This window comes from Eurytemora carolleeae, unplaced genomic scaffold (assembly GCF_000591075.1).
Source record: "Eurytemora carolleeae unplaced genomic scaffold, Eaff_2.0 scaffold1599, whole genome shotgun sequence".
NCBI classification, from domain to species: domain Eukaryota; kingdom Metazoa; phylum Arthropoda; class Copepoda; order Calanoida; family Temoridae; genus Eurytemora; species Eurytemora carolleeae.
In genome coordinates, this window is record NW_019397498.1 from 66,608 (window position 1) to 85,864 (window position 19,257).

Genomic DNA, 19,257 nt, shown 5'->3' on the forward strand with positions numbered 1-19,257 from the left:
ATACTGCAGCCAATGACGTCATACAAAAGTGTACAGAGCGTTCACACTATTCGGATTAATTCCTAATGCCCTTTTCTACTCTACCGTCTTTGCCTTTTATCATATTAAGCTAATTCCTACATTGTAATAACGCCGTAGCATATCCTGTATCGGAATATATTGAGGCAATATGTGAACTTTAAATCAGAACTCCGTCTAATTTAAAAAAGTGGTTTGGACATTTTTCAAAAGTATGTCTTCAGTAAGAAGAATATAATCATATCGTCAAAATGCAAAACCTTGAGGGGCATTCACATAGATTCAGACTACTTGTGTATACTTGAAAGTGTAAAATTCCGTGGCCTTTTTTTACCTCGCTGACTTTTTTGTGGTCCTAGTTTTAGTTTTAGTTTTAAGAAATTATTGCCAAATTTCTTGACTATTTTTGCTTGCAACTTTTGGATCCCTGTGTTCACTTTATTTACTATTTGGTTGGGACAACAAGTGGTCAGCCAGTACAAAAAAGTATATCTCACAGACGATTTTTGATATGGCACAGAAAAAAAATGAAGTTGTCATGCAACTTAACCCAGTTATTAGGTAGGAACATATACAATGTCGTCTTGACAATTTTTCAATGGGTTTTATGCTATTATACCGAAATTTCAGTAATTGTAAAATATGAAAATGCTGTTCAATATGCGCGGCGGGAGTAGTTTAAAAAAGCTCCAAAACATTGTTCATTTAAAAAACTAAATATGTGAATCGTTTCTGTATCAGTAGGTTTCTGTATCAGCAGGTTTCTGTATCAGTAGGTTTCTGTATCAGTAGGTTTCTGTATCAGCAGGTTTCTGTATCAGTAGGTTTCTGTATCAGTAGGTTTCTGTATCAGCAGGTTTCTGTATCAGTAGGTTTCTGTATCAGTAGGTTTCTGTATCAGCAGGTTTCTGTATCAGTAGGTTTCTGTATCAGTAGGTTTAGAAAACGACATTTTATAAATTCTTTGTGTTGTCTCCTCAGTTTTGGGTTAAATTGTATTAAAATGTTATAAATTGAAAATATAAATCATTTTATGTTTAAGATAGAAAATAAAATATACCACTGTTCATATAGTTCCAGTGTAGTCTATCTTATTTAGAAAACGTAGTGCCCACGCTGCGGGGTATCGATGGGAAGATTTCACAGTGATATAAAATGGAGACAAGCGAAGGATTTAAATGTCATGTGTGCAGCCAACCTATGCCAGCTTTCCACAGGCATTATGGCGGGATAGTCTGCTTTTCTTGTAGATCATTTTTCAGGTAAAAAAAAATTTTAACCCTGTAATACATGTCAAATATATTTTTTTTTATTTTTTCAATTATTTTGAATTAAACAAATCTTTATTTAAGTAGAAAATTGCAGATTAGATAACTTAACCCTGATCTTAATGAAATGACATCTCCTCTGCCCAAAATAACCTCTGGCTAGCTATGTCCCGGGGTGGGACAAATATGCAAACAAAGAATGTCAGAATTTTTAAAAACTAAGTTTGTATAAGAGAAAAACTAAAAAAGTTCAAATTCAGAAATTGTTGTCATAAGCTATCCAAAGAGCTATAAAATATAATAATCCAATGGCATTGTCTAAAACAATATGTAGTGACTATAACATTAGGAATAGGGTTAAAACATACAAAAGTAATCTTATACTAAAATCAACATGAAACTATTTCTTATACTTTATTATTATTCAAAGATAAGATTGTGCACATTAAGTACAAGTAAATAAAAATCTGCTTTGCTCACAATATGATTTTATAATAATCCATAATAAGGGGAAAAAAATTCTGGATTTAAAGTTTTAGAGTTGTCAAACATTTTCCATTCTTCAAAATGCAAAACTGAACCTTTTAAACATCCTTTTGAAAAATGAAAGAGATCTGTTTTTACACATTCAAAGTTTTTTTGGGCGTTAAATGTGCTCTTAAAGAATCTGTTTAACTCACAGCAAAATCCGATTTTCTAAAAGTTTACTTTGATTACATTAAGCAAATTGTTAGTATCTAAACGATTTTACCAATTGTTTTGAAACATCGTTTTGGTTGATATCTCTGAGCATAGTGAAACTGTTGCAGAAAGTTATAATTAATAAAACTTATAATATTGAATACGGTTAAACAGCTCAGTTTCCTAAAAACCCGATAACTTTGGAGGTTTGAAAACAGACCTCACAACTGTGAATTTGAGATAAAACCTTTTATGAAACTATAGTGTACTTTATCATTATTACTCACTTCATAGTGAAGTTCATAATAAACGTGCTATAAAGTAATCATCGTCATATAAAGTTAAATTAGCTGTACATTATAGCACGGGTGCTATAAAGTTTTGATTGGTTCCCGGATTTTCTCAAAAAAAATTTAGGATACTTTCTAACTATTTTTTTCAATATAAATAAAAATTAAACTGAAAGTAACTTTATTTTGCTTTAATTCAAAGTGTTTTAAAATAATAATAATAATTGAAAATTCTTTCGCCAGACGCTGGACTCAGATTGATCCTAGGCCTTGCAAATATTCAGATCAATGTGATTTCCCTCCAAAACCAGGAACAACTTCATTTCATATAGTTTCCTGTATATATTTTAATGTCTAAAGTTCAAATTGTACCAAGTCTCAAGAATGAAAATTCTAATAAACTGTGAACATTTTAGAAAAAAGGAAAGTTTAATTCTAATTCGAATTAAATAAAGTAAAACACAATGCGCAGTGTATATTATTGTATTTCCCACCCCATATTTTTCTTCCCGCCCCCTTCAACCTTAAAAAGTACATATTACTCCTGAAAGAAAAAGGTCAAATTCAAATATGCAAAAAAATCTGAATTATTTCTACAAAAACCGTTTAGTTGCAAATTGCAACGAATTCTGTTGATAAAGGTTTTTATTATTGTTTGCTTTACTTGGAGTTTTTGGAAGAAAAAGAAAGAGTCCTTAACCCTATCTCTGCTGGGGTACTTGAAAACCAGGATATGCTGGGGGGGGGGTCAATTTGACCCCTCCCATGTTTGATGTCCAAATATGACAAATGATACATCATTGGAAAGCTCTTGTGCTCTACTTTTAGAATCTGCAAAAAAAAATGCAAATTTGCAAAAATTGAATTTTTTATCGCAAAATCCAGTTATATAGTAAAAATGTTTGCAAAAATAAATTTGTCCAAAAAATGAAAAATTATACATTTTTGAAAAGCCCTTGACCATGCCATTTCAAATATACAAAAAATTTTGCAAAATTTTAAATAACCTAATTTTGAATTAAGAAAAACTAAAAATGTGCAAATTTCCTTTGCAAAAAATTTGCAATTTTATTTCGCAAAACTTGTGCAATTCGTTTCCTTATGTCAAAGGCTTTCTAAAAAGCTAAATTTTATCAAAATCTGACAAGTGGAAGTGGGTCAAATCAAAGATTTTGTTTGTTACAGGAAAAAGCAGTCATTCAGGCAGTGTGCCTGAGGACTCAGGCAGTTAGTATCAGAGCCCGGTTTTAGGCCTAAAGGGAGGGCTTTGGGTATGTAGGAAAAGTCAGAAAATTTCAACAGCCTCAGACCAATACTTTTTGAGTTATGTAAAAAAAAACTACAGGGGGGGTCAAATTGACCCCCCCCCCAGCAGGATTAGGGTTAAAGTCCAATTCAAGAATTAATTACTAAAAAACGGGTTAAAGATCTATCTAATTGGCGACCAAGTGGTCGAGGAGGTGGAGTGGGATAATTTTCTGCTTTTTTATCTTTAAAATTCACATGTTTTGTCGTTGTGTTAGGAGAGAAAAAATGCATCAAATGCAGGTAAATTATTTTTAAAAAAATTATTTTTTCATCTAATTTTATTATGATTTCCCCCCCCCCCTTCATTGTCATTGATGTAATCTGATGTGCCTAGACCAGGCCGACAATAAGGTCGTGTCATGCCAAATAATTATATATGGCTGGGTTTGATTGATGTGTATTATATGTAACAAACAACAAACTAAAAATTTCATATATTGAAAATAACAAATAACAAATTTAATAATACAGGGTGTCCCATTAATTATGGAAATTAAGACTTGGAATCTTAGATTTCCCATATCTTCAAAATTGACGGAGATATCTAACATTTAAACAATTTTATTTTTACTTAACAGATTAGTATTTTCAGTAATTTTTAATAGAACAAACCACATTTTGCAATTCCCGAGTTTATACTTTATGTTATGTTTTAACTGATTAATTGGTTTCATGTTATAATGCCGAGCGGAACAAATAGGATGTAGAAGTCGTCACTTAATTCCCATGTTTATTGGGACACTCTGTATTTATTATTCAAGGTATGAGAAATGTTTACAGATTGGAATGGAGAAAAGATTTGTACTCAATGAAAGACAAATAAAGGTATTTTTTACACGTGTTTCTTACACGTGTTTCTTACACGTGTTTCTTACACGTGTTTCTTCAGAAAATCGGAGCAAATTATCTCTGTTTGTCTCTCTGCTTGAACCCTTTGACCAATTTTCCCACAACTTCGATTGATGATAGATAGATAGATAGATAGATATATGTCTTTGACTAAATATTTTAATAAAAAACAATTACAGGTATTGCACAATTGTTATATCTTAATTTAGCCTCTCTAACCATTGCTAGTTGTTTTGAATGAGAGATTCTTTTGCAGCGATAAATAACATGTTAAATTAAAATAAAACAATGTAGATATAAAGGAAAGCAAAGAGTGGTGGAGGAGAAAGAAAAAGAGTAGATAGAGGAAAAGGTATTGAAGAATAGAGAGGAAAAGAAGAAGTAAGGAACGTAAAGGGGGGGGGGATTGACAATCCAGCACACATAGTTTATAAATATTTATGTTTTATTATGTTATACTATAATGGCAGGGGAAAGGGGATAGAATCAAGATTTAGGAAGAATAGCAATTTCGATTTGTACAATGAAAATTACTAGATATATTCTTAAAAAAAACTTTTTTAAAAATTGTTTAAAAACTTTGCTTAGCCTGGTTTAAGAAAGGTCGAGTTTAAGAAACATTTTAGTTTGAAATCAAAGCTTGTTCAAGGAGTTTTTTTGTAACACGATATTAGCTTTGATCTCACTCATTTCCCCATAGAGATCTCCGTCTGCTTTCTCATCGTTCTCTACTCCTTCTAGATCAGGCGCGTACACAGCATTTTCGCCAAGGGGGGGGGGGCCAGATTCACTCGGAGCTCGAAAATTTTGTTAGCCACCCCTGGCTATTTGTTGCCCCCCCCCTGGAGTTGTTTTGCTCAAAAAGTCAATTAACACCATAAAAATACACCAAAAGACTACATTTTCGGGTGTTAGTAACCTTATAGAGTTTGAAAGTATTCCTTTGCTCAAAAAACTAACTTTAACTTTTTAACTTTATAAATTTATCACTTAACTCCATAACAGCTAACTAAATCAATAATCACAGCATCATTAAAAAATTATATTTTCACTAATAAACGAAATTTCTTCTGAAAAGTTTAGATAGAATTTAATCCATCTACATATTCGCCAACTCTTTTAAGCTTCAATTTTCTGGGATTCTTTTATATGTATTACGTAAATGTTACCTAATTTAGTTTATTCCTTATTTAGTTTATTTATAGTTTATGCCCCCCCCCCCCTTGTGTACGCCACTGTTCTAGATATTTCATGCGTTGTTGTTTCTCCTCCGCCTTCTTATCTTGCTCCAGCATTGTTTTCACCTCCTGTATCTTATCTTGTACTTTATATTTTAACTCTTCATTGTCTAGTCTCTGCATTACAAGTTCCAAAAATCTTCTCGTTCCAATCTTTTCTTCTTGAATTCTGAATGTCTCCCCCTGTTGAATGTCTCCCCCCTGTTCCTCTGGTTTTCTTCATATTCGGTATTTTGCTCTTACCAGCTAAAACTGTCTCCTGTTACACTCTTTACACCCTGTCATATATTCATTTTGTACTCTGATTGCAATCTTAACTTGTTGCGGTTTTCTTCTGATACAGTTCCTCTTGCTGTCCTTTCTACGAGGTTATCACTTTATTCTCTTCTCTCAAGATCTTTGCATTTGACTGGGAATCCTTGATTCACGACGCTGCTTCCACTTGTAGTAAATACCGTACTCTTAAAACATCGTCCCAAACTGTATCAGTCCAGGTACAACCCGTCTGCATTCAAATGCTGCACAGGGAAACAAGCGTTTAGCTATCAAACAAGCTATTAATCGAGCTCTAAATGCCAAACATGGGCAGAAGCTTAGCTATCAAACAAGCCCCTACTAAAAATTCATTATCACAAACTGGTTCTGTAAGAATTTAAACACTATGTGTTTCAAATAACAGCACTAATAAGAATGCATAAAATTGTGACATACATATACCATATCAAGTAAAACAGGTTCACCAAGGAGCTCAAAAATCTTGACAACAAGAAGTAGTTGGAGTTATTTAAATATAAAGCAGTAATCAGAGCAGTTTCCTAGTTTTCATCTATATATAAATTTGGCTTGTCTGTCTGTTTGCTTGTCTGGGTGTCTGTTTGTTTGTATCCAATAAACGTCAAAACGGCTGAACCGATCGGGCCCAAATTTTTTGTGGGACATTATGTGACCACAGGGAAGGTTTATGAATGATAAAAAATTGTAAAAAATGTGTTTTACAGGTTTTTAGTTAAAAAAAAAATTAAATTCTTGAAAATCCGCGAATTTTTTTTTTAAAATCCGCAAAATTTTTTTCTTCTTTGTTTTAAAATGTAAACAAAGAGAACATGTTCACAATTTAAATAGAAGATGGGCGCGAAGCACCCTAAAAGCCTAGTATATATTAATTGTTTTGCATTGCTCCTTTTCATTGAACCATGACAAATTGTTTCGAATTGCTCCTGAAACCATGGTTCTATGTTTATTAACCATGAAGAGAAGCAATCCAAAATAATTTAATAAATATGAAAACTGAGAAGCTGATCTGATTATTGCTTTATAGTCACATATATACATAAGGATGTACATATATAGAAATATAGAAATAATTTACATATTTATTTATATTTTATATATTATAGATGCGGTTCAGACGAACTATCAGACAACGCGAAGCTAGAGTGGGTCAGAACAGCAATTCATCTCCTTATCGGCCAAATCCAAATTCACCTAATCATTGGCCAAATAGACCTGATGATGGGTTGAATACACCTGCCAATAGACAAAATATAACCAATAATAGACTGAATACTCCTGATAGTAGGTCAAATACTCCTGAGAACCTGGCAAGTTCACCCAATAATCGGCCAAATACACCTAATAGTTGGCCGAATACACCTAATAGTTGGCCAAATACTCCAAACAATGAGAGAAATACAACTGATGAAGTGTCCATGAGTCAAGATTTGACACTCACAGGTTAACTTTTTTAGAAATTGTTTTGACTTAAAGGGAGTGTTCGCGAAAAATGAGGGGGGGAATAGGCTTAATGCAATAAAAAGGCGCTTTTGATCGCTACCAATCTTACTTCTAGCTGTTGCGTCTATAAGGAGAAAATTGTTAAAAACGACTTATACTGAAGAACGTAGTGTCCATATAAATTCAGAAAGATGCAACAAACGACTTAGACCGTAAAAAAATCTATTAAATTTCAAACAAATCATTCAGATATTACAACCTATAGTCATCGATTATCTTTCGCCACATTTGTATAAGGTTGATTTTTCATAATAAGTTTTAATTGTTATGATCTGAGAGTTACTTATAAAAACTTTTATTCTTGTTTCGAGGATTTTTGGTAATGAAGACGACATTTTAATATTTTCCAGGAATGTTCGAAAACAAGTTGTATGCTAACTATTATTTTTAAAAATAAAATCAAAACATATTAGGAAAAATCAACTGTATACAAATGTGGCGAAAGATAAAGGATGACTATAGGTTGTAATATCTGAATGATTTGTTTGAAATTAAAAAGATTTTTTACGGTCTAAGTCGTTTGTTGCATCTTTCTGAATTTGTATGTACGTTCTTCGGTATTAGTCGTTTTAACAATTTTCTCCTTATAGACGCAACAGCTAGAAGTAAGATAAGTGGCGATCAAAAGCGCTTTTATATCGCATTGAGCTTATACCCCCTTTCATTTTTCGCGAACACTCCCTTTAAAAGCTCTGGGTTGTTATTGCCAGCCTAAATGGCAAAGACTATATTCAATAAGTCAGCAAAATTTCTAGAAGTCTAATTTCCATAGTTAGAAGGATGGCTTTTATAAAGGATGTTTTTCGCACAAATATTAGCAATTTGCATGTGCAACTTACTTACAAATTCTTCTTTTTCGTTGGGACAATCAGCATATGACAAACTCATAAACCACAAATACATTAATATCTGCTGAAATTTCCAGAATTCCAATTTAAATCATTTAGATAATGTACTTTTATCAAGTAGATGAATCCACTGTTGACACTAAAATAGTTTTTTTTTGTTCTTAACTACAATAATTATAAAGAGATAACAGTTTTCCAATTTTATAATTTACAGCTTTTTAAAATTGGGTCTTAAGGTCAGGTTTAAGGAATTAAGGCTCGAGCCGTAGTTTTTAAATCGCGGGCTCAGTGTACAAATTGAAAGCTAATTGGCTGGTTCAATGTCCAATTCTGGTATGGTCTGGCCAATGAGAGCCGAAGAAAATTTTGGCAATTTAATCAATGTTTGCGCTTGCTTCTGCTAAAGCTGTTTTGGGCGTTAAGAGCCGTAAAGCACTGTTTTACTTAAAAACACATTTTGAATCATTATGAAAATAAAGGTATTTTAATCTTAAATTTTTCATCTTAAAGTCCAATTGTATTTTTTAGGAACAACATTGACCACTAGACCCTTAACAGACTTTGTAACCTGTAGAACCTCTAGACCCTCAACTCCCTTCAGACCCTCAACAGTCATCACATTATTACCCTCCGGGTAGAGACGGGCATCGTTTCTTTAACAAACCAAAATTTTTGAATGAACAAAATTTCTCGTAGAAAAGGCTGTCGTTCAGAAAAAAAAAAAACAATGGATGAATGAAATGGATCAGTCAAAGAAATAAAAAAAAATGTTTTTTAAAAAAACAAAATGCATTTTTAAATCGTTCAAACGAACTTGACAAAACTATTGTTTTTTTTAACTGTACTGAATAAACGATTTCTGGCAACAAACATTTTTTTAAACCATTGTTTTTTACTGAATGAATGGATTTTTTGAACAAGTTTTTGGAAAACCTTTCGCTTTTTTGCTGAACAAATGAATTGAACGAACTATTTTAATGAATGGATGATTATACTGAACAAACTATTTTACAGAACAATCGTTCACTGAGAAAACGAACGAAATGGATGGAAAATTAACGATAATTATGATAACAAACAAAAACATTTTTTTAATGACTAAAAACGAATGAAATGGGTCGTTCACGAATAATTAATGAATGAAAGGGAAAAAGTAAAACATGCCCAGGACCGCAACAGCCTCCAGACCATCTGTTATTTGCAGTACCAACATTACGGTTAAAGAGTCAATCCCCACAACTTCAAACATTTCTAAAGGTAAAATAAATATAATATAGATTAAGGCCCATGAATTAATTAATATGGATATATGAAGTAGACATATAACTTTAAGGACTTGTAGTAGACAGGGGGGCAATAACTTCTTTTTCAAACCATTAAAGGATTTTGGATGTTTGATAGGCACCAGAATTATCTGAGAAGGTTTAAACTTTTCCTCAAAGAAAATCTAAAAAAATGAATCGAAAAACGATCAATTTAAATAATCGTTTTTTAAATATATCTTTTTTTGAGGTTAATTTTGACACTGTGTGAGAAAAGCAAATGTTTTTAAAAGTTTTTAAACCTTTCACATATTCTTAGGTCTAAGACCGTTTAAAAAGTTCAAAAAAGTGTTTGAAACACAATATTGCTAATGCCCATCATTAATCGTGTGACTCCTACTTTTCAATAAATTTGACCTGTTTAGTGGAACAAACAATAAAATTTAAGTAGCATATAGGAGGGCAATCTGATTTTTGACAAAATTTTAGCTTCGACGAAAAAAAGACGTAATATATAGGCTAATAGCAGAACAAATGGTTTTTTTCTGGTCTGGTCAATTATTATCTTCATAAAAATACCCTTCAGAAGGAGTACACTTGTCCGTTTACTGTTTAACACTGATTTCAGGATTCATCTCTTATTGGACGATGATATAGATAGATCGATATATGTTACCGCTGATGCAATTTCTATGGTTCTGACTGAACCATGATTATATATCACTTACCAAGTGCCACTAATCTAAATTAAGCCTTAATCAAGGGAAAAACGTGGAGAGAGTAGCTCATTCATTTGGTCAGGTGCCCAAGCATTACCAATGGCACGCAGGGAAACTCAGAAAGTCTTTACAGGTACTTTGATTTGATTTATAATGAAACATAAGCAATATTTTCAGAGTTTTCGGTCGTCTTTGCATTCTTATTATTTATTGGTAGCCCTTTTGTTTTGTTCCTGATATAAACTCATATGTACAATGATCACAATTAAGTACAAATGATTATAAATAAGTACAAAAGATTATAAATGAGTACAAACGATTATTACTGAGTACAAATGATTATAAATGAATGCATTAATAAGTACAAATTGTTTTACAAACAAATGAAAATTAGTACAAATATGTACAGATAAGTGTTATTAAGTATAGATGAGTATCTGTGTAAATGAGTAAAAAATTACCAAAAATAGTAAAAATAAGTAAAAATTTGTACAAATGAGCTAAATAACTTTAAATAAGTATAAACAGATGCAAAGAAAATAGATTAGAGGTGCAATAGGTGGCAACAGAGAAATGGACACTTATGACGTCAGAATACAGCTGTACTGAGAGTGTACAAATTCTACGTTGCCATCTTGTAATAGTATCTATTCTCTTCAATGTATTTTCATTTCATTTTCAAATTAATATCACAACTATAAATTTTCTAAATAATATCACAATTAGAAATTTTCTAAATAATATCACAATTAGAAATTTTCTAAATAATATCACAATTAGAAATTTTATAAATAATATCACAATTAGAAATTTTATAAATAATATCACAATTAGAAATTTTATAAATAATATCACAATTAGAAATTTTCTGAATAATATCACAATTAGAAATTTTTATTGATTGTTTAGAGACAAAAGCGGACAAGCGTTATCATGTTAAACGTCAAATCTTCTTGTAAAAGTAAGAATTTTCAAATATTTTGAATTTGAGTTCATGATAAGCAATCAAAAAAAAACTTGAAGATCGTCTTAGATCTTTGAACAAATTTGCAGCATGCATATCTATGAGTTAATATATAACTTTTCAAGTTTTGTTTTTCAATTGCAATAATAAAATAATTTACCTTTCCTGACATTTTTAAAATATAAAGATCGTCTTAATTATGCTTTCGAAATTACCGTAGATAAAAGAATTTCGTCCAGACTCGAATTTAAATTTCAAAACCCAGTGTTGTCGAAGTCTGCCCGAAACTCTTTATATTTCAATAAATTTCAAACGTATATTAAAAGATAGGTAGACTACAATTTGGAAAATTTGAAATTAATGTCTCTGGATTGTTACCTGTGAAATTAGATTGCCGAAAATTGTTTCTAAGATTAAAGACGACTTTAAAGTTCTATTTTGTAGAACATCCTGTAGTTAACAAAAATAAAAAAACTGACGAATTTAGATTATGAATCTGTTGGAACCCCAGACTGTCTTGAATCAATTGAGTTTGACAAAGAAGTTATGATATCTGTTGATTTTCTTCTGGCATCTCCAGCAGAATCACAAAACTCAGGAAGTTTAGACACAACTGTTGCATTTGAACCTGGACATCCGCAGTCCTCAGAAGATAAAGAGAAGAATTCAGGGAAACAAAAGAGCATAATTTTAGATATTTTAGATAGCTATAATACAGAGCAATAACAATTCTGAAGCTTTCCATCGTAATTTTAGCCAAAAATAACCAAACTGGTTGCATATGCGAAACTTTGAGTCATGCTTGAATTTTAGGTATGCAAAACTTCAGGTGATGTTTATCTTCAAGTAATGCTTAACTTTAAGTAATGCTTAAACTTAAGGAATGCTTAACTTTAAGTAATGCGTACATTTAAGTAATGCGTAAATTTAAGTAATGCGTAAATTTAAGTAATGTGCAAATTTAAGTAATGCGTAAATTTAAGTAATGCGTATATTTAAGTAATGCTTATATTTAAGTAGTGCTTATATTTAAATAATGCTTAACTTTATGTAATGCTTAACTTTAAGTGATGCTGTTTATTACCTTTAATAATAATAGGGGGGCTAAAATTGTCAGAACAAAAGTGTCAGATTGAAAAAGATCAATTTTAACCATAGAGAAAGGAAACGATTTTAACCCTATAAAGGCTGGGAGGGCTGAATCTATGCATACCCTGGGGGGCCTACCACCCCCCCCCTCTCCTAGCAATAGGTCTTAGAGAATAGGGAAAGGGTTGAAATGCATGTCCAAAGCCCAATTTTTTAAGGCCAGCTTATTGAAAAAAAAATTACCGATAGTTTNAAATCAAAAGGTCTCAGAGAATAGGGAAAGGGTTGAAATGCATGTTCAAAGCCCAATTTTTTAAGGCCAGCTTATTGAAAAAAATTACCAATAGTTTTAATAGTTGTTAGGGAGGGTTGAAAAAAAAGCTAAAAAAATGTAAAATATTCTTTTTTCTTTTAAAGAAAGAACCAAACTCAATTATGTTTGAAAATCCAGCTTTCTACAAGTCATTGGCAAATCAACGCTATATGCGATTAACAAAAATCATATCATTAACCAAACCTAATAGTTAAGCCTAAGGAAAAACAGGAAGCAAGATCAGCCCGCGTAAAATAAATAAGTGTTCACTATGATTCACAGGGTTAACCATGCTCAAGTTTTTAAGACAACGGCACAACACAAAACGTTGAGGTATATGAATTTAAATCGATTTTGAGCAAAACAAAATATTAGAAAGAAATGGAAATAGATTTATTGGTATATCGTTTTATTTGTATGCGTGAGCTTGTGCCCACATCCCTTTACCAAAATAAATTATTAAAGTTAAAAAATAATTTTTTCTTTAAAACAAATATCAAAGCGTGACACATAATTCTACATCAATTTTTCAAGGGTTTTTCAAAAATTTAGTTTTTAGATCTGTAGCTTTAGTTACTTAACAAAGTTATGGGCTATTTCAGTTTTTTTTTTTACACAGACCGGACTTTTTACCGCCCTGTACCCTACCCTTAGCATTAAACAAATTTTTTTTACAAAATATCCTTTAAGTTCATATTCATGAAAAGTCACAAAATTTCACAGTGTTAGTGTTAAAAATTAGAGTGCTAGGAGAACAAAAATAGAGGGGAGAGGCCAAACGCCTCCCCCCCCCCACAGCCTTTTTAGGGTTAAGGGGGGGGACTAGATTAAACAAGAAACTCCTGCTTATGTTGAAAAGGTCAATAAAGAATCAGTTTCTACTTTCTATGCGAATAAAATCAAATTCATCCAAAACTGCACTTCCACGGGCCAGAAAGTACAGTCACGATATACTGCCAAATGACCCGAATAACTGAAAACAGAACCGTTTCCTCCTTTTATAAGAATGTTAACCACCTTATTTCATGCAGTTAAAGGGAGTGACCGGCTATGTAAGGTAGTTGAACTGAGTATGCAGTGTTGTGAAAAAATTCTTTAGGATTCATTTGAGACATATAAAACTTTTTAAAGGTCTGTAAATCCTAAGTTTTAGCGAAAAGTCGACGTTTAAAATCGTACTTGTGGGTGAATTATTAAATAACGACGACAAAAAATTCTACAGTAAACTAATCAGAAACAGGTTGAGAAAATAAAAATCAATCTTATTATCAAAAATAAGTAATCTTATCCAATTATTAGCTTCTATTTTTTCATTATTCTAGTTTCTCATTATTCACAAAGATTTTCTGCAGATTTTCTGGAATTTTTATTGAAAAGACGACATTTGAAGAATTTGTAGAAATCTGCAAACAAATTCATAGAAAATAAGAAATTCAATATAAGGGTGAAAATAAAATAATTGATTCTAGAATTGATTTATTGACAAATTTCTTTTGAGAAATATGTTCCTAATCATCTAATTACTTTACTGTATAATTTTTACTTTTATTTTTCTTCGTCGTTATTTGATAATTTAAAAACCCGATTCTGAAAACGTATCCACCCAAATTCATGATTTTGAACGTCGACTATGCACTCAAACTCAGTAATTATACATCGTGGAAAAGTTTTATATGTTTCAAATAAATCCAAAAGAATTTGTCCAAATACCATGCATACTCAGTTTAAGTACATTACATAGCCAGTCTGTCCCTTTAAACGTATGTTGAACTTCCTTATAAATAAACTGCCATTTAAATCGGTTTTGGTTGCTGGAAATACAGTGTAAAAAATGAAACTTTTTTTTTGCAAAACATTTGGCTATTTTGACATTGTTTGAAGATGATATTGCAGTGCTTGATATGATTAAAAACCTGGATCTTAGACTCATAGAAAATGTTCTGATGGAAGAAGAACTGCATTATCTGAGTAAGTATTTTACTGAGGGAAGCAATAAATGCGAGCAATAAAATTACAAGAATATAGCCCAGCTAAAACATGAAATAGATAGAAATTTTGTCCAAAACAGACATCTGGAAAATGTGCTTAAGTTAGAAATAAAACAAAACAATCTTTTGATTAAGGGAGTGACTGGCAATGTTTGATAGTTGAACTAGGATTGCAGAATTACTGAGAAATTTTTTAGGATTCATTTGAGACCTATCAGACGTTTACACGGTCCATTTTTGTTCAGAAATCCTTAAAGATTGTCCATTTTGGGTAGGGTAGGGTTGATTTTACTGGCGCGCAATCCGTAATGGTTGAGCGCAATTTTGAGCAATGGAATTCCGTTTGGAAACCCTAATTTTGGAAGGATGATTTTGAGAATCGGTTTTATTTAAATTATTCAATGACCACCACGAAAAATGTAACAAAAATTCTAAAGTAATTTAATTAGTTGTTTGGGAACAAGCTGAGAATATAAAAATTACCTCTTATCAGTTATTGGTTTCTGTAATGTCTCATTGTTCAAACCCATTTTCTGGAGATTTGTTGGAATTTTTAATAAAAAGACGACATTTGAAGAATTTGAAGAAATCTGCAAACTATTTTATAAAGAATAAAAAAATTCAATATAATGATGAAAAAGCAATAGATTCTAACATTGATCTATTGAGAAAATTTAAATTAAGAAATATGTTCCTAAACAGTAAGTTTGCTGTAGACAATTTGTTACATTTTTCTTCGTCATTTTTGAATAATTTTTACAAAACGAATTCTTAAAATCATCCCTCCAAAATGCAATCTAAGTTCAACTACCATACATTGCCGGTCACTCCCTTTAATAACAAAAGCAAAAACAACAAAAGTTTGCCTTATTTATTTATTTATTTATTATTTATTTAAGTCTGGGTTTCGGACAATTTTTAAAAGAATTAATTTTTATAGTTTTTCACAAAAGAGATTGTTTTTGCTTTAACCTTCTCTGACGCTTTTTGAATAAAAATCATTTCGAATTCACGAACTCGCAAATAGTGAGGAGGAGCCATAACGTTTCTTGACCTATTAAAATACTGTTTAATAAAAGTAAAGTTCCAACTTTTCATAACGATATTCTTACTTTTTAACATTTGACAACTGTTTAATATTTTTATTCTAAGAAAAAGATTATTATAGGTAAAACAAACAAAAAAAGATTTTTGTGAAACCGTTTTAGGTATTATTAATCACTACGAGAAGAATTAGAATAACATTTTGTTTAATATTTAGATGCCAAATCTAGTACTCTTTGGGACAAGTGGACCGGATTTAATATTGGTCATGACATGATGAAGCACTATATTCGTTGGGCCAAGTATGTTTTTTAACCATACAGTGGTAAGCTTATATATTGATTCAATGATGACTACTTTTTTATATCTGCCTTTACTTCGTTACCATTGTATTGATATGAACGCTCACTACTTTCTTTTTTTCCTTTTTGTCTGAATATTTATTTGTCTCTACTGATCAAAATCTTGTTAAAAAGAGAAGCTCTATTAAACATTGTTTCCATTGTGTTGATATGAATGCTCACCACTTTCTTTTTTTCCTTTATGTCGGGATATTTATTTGTCTCTACTAATAAAAATCTTGCTAAAAAGAAAAGCTTTACTAAAAATCGTTTGCATTGTGTTGTGCTCACCACTTTATTTAGGACGTTTTGGGTTCCATTTTCTTTCTAAAATCTTCACTTTTCAAGTATATTAGTATCCTACAGTTATACTCGCACTGGTGCATAAGTAACCTATGTCGACCACATTAATATCTCGAAAAGGAGATGCTTTAGCTGGCGTACTTTTCCGTTTTTATAATCTTGCAGTTGTCATTCGGCGTTTATATCAATACAATTAAGACGACTTTGCTGTTTAAACTTTGATTATAACAAACTTTTTTCAAATTACAAGTTTACAAGGAAACAAAGGTGAGGTGTTAATTGACTGCTTCGCTTTGCTGCCATGTTTATGTGTATCCACACTGTTGGTAGTAATCAAAATGTAAACAGAAAGTCGTCTTCATTAAATTATAAATATACGAAGACGACTATATATGTTTACTATCTATAAATCAAGCCGGTATTGATTTTTTTTTCATTGCGGCAAGACCAAGATTTTTCGTTGGTTTTTACATACCTTGATTTTTACTAAGATATATCGTAAACTTTTATATTAGAGAATTATTCATTTTCACTGTCTGCTTGGTCTTTACTTCAAACATGTATTTAGCAAACAAACGACATGAGATTTTCATTAAGATATGAAATAATAAATTTTAAAAATTGTTTTTTTCTTAATAAATATTATTTTCCTTATGAAATCGAAACATTTATTTCAAAACTTTTTTCACTCCGACTTTTTTAGAGGATATGGTCCATTGAACCCTTTATTTTCAATAGCAGGACTGAAAGTGTATGAGAAGCGTTTAGCAGGTTATTCTTAATTCAGTTAAATATTTTTGGGCCCAAATTTAATTGTATTGAGCTGGCCGGTTCAAATTTAAATCGCCCATACAAAATTAAAGATTCGATTTAAATCGGTGATTCAAGATTTGAACCGGCGGTAGGTAGATCAGCGATCTCTCTTAGAATTTTAAATTCGGCCATGGGGAAAACTAATTGAAAATAAAATTAGCAATTTTGACTCCATGAAAAGGTTTACGGGTACAGTTGAGAATCAAGCATGAATTTATAGAATAAGAGAATGATTTCACAATACGTCTACATTTCCTTTAACATATTAGAGAGTTTGAAATTACAACCCCCTTTTTTGAAATATCATTAAAAATCTTATGATAAAAACTTCATTCTCCTTCACCAATTAAAATAAATGAAATAAAGAAGGTGAAATATATTTTCTTCAGCTTTTCTGTTTGAGTTTGATGATACGCTGGAGTTACTGGAACGAGATTATACAACCCTACTCAGGTAGGCAGAAGCCCAAGGGTATTAGGCAAAGAGAATAGAATATATATTAGAGTGCAGGTGTACTTCACATATTTATGCTATATAACCTTTGGGGCCCTGGAACATCATTTTATAGAAAATCTAGAATTAATATTAAAAGAAAACCAAATTATGAAATAGGCTGGTTTCATAATTGACCATTTCACATAGACTCTATGCTTTTCACTTTACAAACGATGATTTTCCGTTATAACTATAAATCAAATGATGTTTTTATTCACCTAATTCATTTTATAAAGTTTATATAACAGCTTCAAAAAATTCAAAATTGAAACGAATAGTCTAGGGAACATACTGTATGAATGTACTCTACTGCATATAATTTGTGAACATTTACATGATATGTACACTTTGAACTCCCTTTCAGGCTGAAAGGGACTGATAAAAAAAACACCTAACCGAAGGATTGTCTAAATTCCCCTCTAATATATATTCTATTCTCTTTGGTATTAGGTGTTTTCCCAATAGAATTTTCTCAAGAGCGACTTTCCACGTGACCAATTCCCAAGCAATTTCCCTAGCAGCAACTTTCCAAAGGTTAGGTCCTCATGAGGCGTCGGAGGCTGCAATGGGGCCGAGCGCTCCGGCTAAGATAGGCTAGGGACCGAGTGCTGCGACAAGGAAAGACTTGGGAATTTGCCGCATGGAAAATTGCACATTTGGTAAGTTGCCCTATGGGAAAATACCCCTGGAAAGTTTAGGTGGAAGATTAATGTATATTGAATGTAAGTAGGTTGAAGATGAATGTATATGGAATGTGTGTCGGCGTAAGATGATTGTATATTGTATGTATGTAAGGGAAAGATTAATGTATATTGAATATATGAAGGTGGAAGATAAATGTATATTGAATGTATGGAGGTGTAAGATGAATGTACATTGAATATATGGAGGTGGAAGATGAATGTATATTGAATGTATGTAGGTGGAAGATGAATGTATATTGAACATATAAAGCTGGAAGATGAATGTATATTGAATGTATGTAGGTGTAAGATGAATGTACATTGAATATATGGAGGTGGAAGATGAATGCATATTGAATGTATGTAGGTGTAAGATGAATGTGCATTGAATATATGGAGGTGGAAGATGAATGTATATTGAATGTATGTAGATGGAAGATGAATGTATATTGAATGTATGTAGGTTTAAGATGAATGTATATTGAATATATGGAGGTGGAAGATGAATGTATATTGAATGTATGTAGGTGTAAGATGAATGTACATTGAATATATGGAGGTGGAATATGAATGTATATTGAATGTATGTAGGTGTAAGATGAATGTATATTGAATGTATTTAGGTGTAAGATGAATGTACATTGAATATATGAAGGTGGAAGATGAATGTATATTAAATGTATGTAGGTGTAAGATGAATGTACATTGAATATATGTAGGTGGAAGATAAATGTACATTGAATATATGGAAGTGGAAGATGAATGTATATTGAATGTATGGAGGTGGAAGATGAATATATATTGTTGAATGTATGGAGGTGTAAGATGAATGTACATTGAATATATGGAGGTGGAAGATGAATGTATATTGTTGAATGTATGGAGGTGGAAGATGAACTTACATTGAATATATGGAGGTGGAAGATGAATGTATATTGAATATATGTAG

The 19,257-nt window shown here is 31.4% G+C and overlaps 1 protein-coding gene across 1 annotated transcript; it reads left to right on the top strand.

Annotated features, from left to right (window-relative positions):
* Positions 1–247: 247 nt before the first annotated feature.
* Positions 248–18,750, top strand: LOC111714597 (uncharacterized; the record flags this gene model as incomplete). Its single annotated transcript, XM_023489739.1, is given in 16 exon segments — positions 248–579; positions 1,118–1,280; positions 2,501–2,568; positions 3,781–3,805; positions 4,327–4,390; positions 7,050–7,386; positions 8,823–8,928; positions 9,463–9,551; positions 10,320–10,408; positions 11,185–11,236; positions 11,727–11,909; positions 14,523–14,609; positions 15,891–15,975; positions 17,021–17,088; positions 17,520–17,583; positions 18,740–18,750. Coding segments are annotated over 15 exon segments (1,435 nt in total), but the record flags the coding sequence as incomplete, so codon positions are not given.
* Positions 18,751–19,257: the final 507 nt, after the last annotated feature.